At 32.8% G+C, this 1,900-nt stretch overlaps 1 protein-coding gene across 1 annotated transcript; it reads right to left on the bottom strand.

The window, feature by feature from the left end:
• Positions 1-6: 6 nt before the first annotated feature.
• LOC109592008 (uncharacterized) lies at positions 7-1,574 on the bottom strand (the record flags this gene model as incomplete). Its single annotated transcript, XM_020007586.1, has 6 exons — positions 1,511-1,574; positions 1,143-1,462; positions 438-642; positions 227-385; positions 125-184; positions 7-71 (listed from the first exon to the last, which is right to left on the bottom strand). Coding segments are annotated over exons 1-6 (873 nt in total), but the record flags the coding sequence as incomplete, so codon positions are not given.
• Between the last annotated feature and the right edge of the window lie 326 nt (positions 1,575-1,900).

The following is a 1,900-nucleotide window of genomic DNA, read 5'->3' as shown; positions in this document are numbered from 1 at the left end:
ACATACAATGATACTAATTATGCAAGTAATGAGTCCAGTTAATAGACCAGTGATAGGTATGGCAATAGCAACTGTGTGTGTGTGTGTGTGTAATAGATTAGATACACTTAATGCATTAACTAACCACTAATGAATCCTACATCTGTTGATTGTGACATTGTTGTGGTAAGGCATAAGGAACAACCTAATGAACAGTTCACTATATGTCCTGATTCTTATAACTTACTGTCAGTACAACTACTGATTGTTTCAGTTGTTGTAATTAATTGTGTTTCTGTGATTGTTGGTAATGCTGTCATAGCCGAGCTTTTATCTTGCATTATGATATACTCAGTAGTACTCATCATAATGTTAGTGATACTTGATGTAGTAGTGGTTATACTGACTATAGTAATAATATGTATCTATACATTATATTAGGTACTGATGCTACATACCATTAACAGTGACTGATGGTCCATATCCAATAACATTAACAGGTATGATAGTAACAGTGTAGTATTCATTAATAGGAGATAGTCCAGTAATAGTAGTATTAGTATCTGTTACATTATAACTGTACACAGAACAACTATTAATACAAATTGTTGTAATGTATACATTAATAATGTAATACTCAATAGGAGGATGTAATGTAGTGTCCTAATGAAATCTACTATGATTATAGATAAAGTTTTATCTTACTTCAATGCTATTCCACCATATTGTAATACTATCAGTTGATATCTGATACCAACTAATATTAACAACTTGAGCTGGTACTATAAGAAATACCATAAGTGTGTGTGTGTGTGTGTGTGTATAGTTCTTACCATTCCATATATACTGTATTAATGATGAAGGAGGTCCTTCTCTTCCAATAGTATCAATAGGAATAATAATAAATGAATAATTAGTACCAATAATGAGATTATCAAAAGTTGCTGATGAAGTATTGACAGTGTTGTTCTCAGTAAGTGTGCTATTAGTGGTTATTGTAATAGTGTAATTACTTATACATTGTTCTGTCTCTGCCCAATTAATAACTAATGCACTGTCATTAATAGGCATTGTTGTATATGATACTGGTAATTTTGGTGGGCCTGTTAAATTACAATAATGATGATAATAATACCTGTAGCACATAACCCCTGACCTGTTACATTGATAGTTACATAAGTGAAGACAATATCTAAACCTGCACAACCAATCATAGTTCCATTCAATGATGCAGGCACTGATTCAATAGTAGCAGTACTTGTTATCATATTACCATCAACAGCAGTAACCTCAATAGAGAGACTCCCTCCTTTAGTTGGTTGAGTAATATTTATGATTTGATTTATCCCACCATCATCATTTGCCCATAATAGTATACCACCAGGAACAGTATCAGTGTCAGTTGTACAAGTAAGTACTATTCTATCACCAGGACATGGTGTAACACCAGGACTAGGAACTGTTTGACTATATTGAACTACAACTATGATATTATTTCAGGGTATGATACATTGTAATATTAGAGACTTACTAGATACTACAAGACTCAAACATTCAGTCAATACAAGACACCAGTAGACACCAGTAGTAGCCATTAGTATCAGTAAAAGAAGTAAGAACTGAAGTACTGTTATGATATATGAACAATAAGCAGCTATTCGCTTAACTCAAAGCAGTGCTGCTGTTGATCTTCTCTGTGCCAACAACAGTTACACCTACTGGACTACTAGTGTGTGGTTACTCATGCCTATCGTCTATCATAACAATTAAGCACATGGTGTGCATGCATGAGTGCATGTGCTAGTAAATGTAATATTTACTCACAAGCTGTACATTACATTAATTTATAGATATTGTTAAATTTTCCTTTATTTTATATATTGGCTTGTCCATAAGCAGTGTTAAGTTTAGTATCAATAAT

Source organism: Amphimedon queenslandica, unplaced genomic scaffold (assembly GCF_000090795.2).
Source record: "Amphimedon queenslandica unplaced genomic scaffold, v1.1 AMPQUscaffold_6576_Cont21467, whole genome shotgun sequence".
Classification (NCBI taxonomy): Eukaryota; Metazoa; Porifera; class Demospongiae; order Haplosclerida; family Niphatidae; genus Amphimedon; species Amphimedon queenslandica.
The sequence above is the reverse complement of the archived record's forward strand: the minus strand, read 5'-3'. Positions and strand labels throughout refer to the sequence as shown.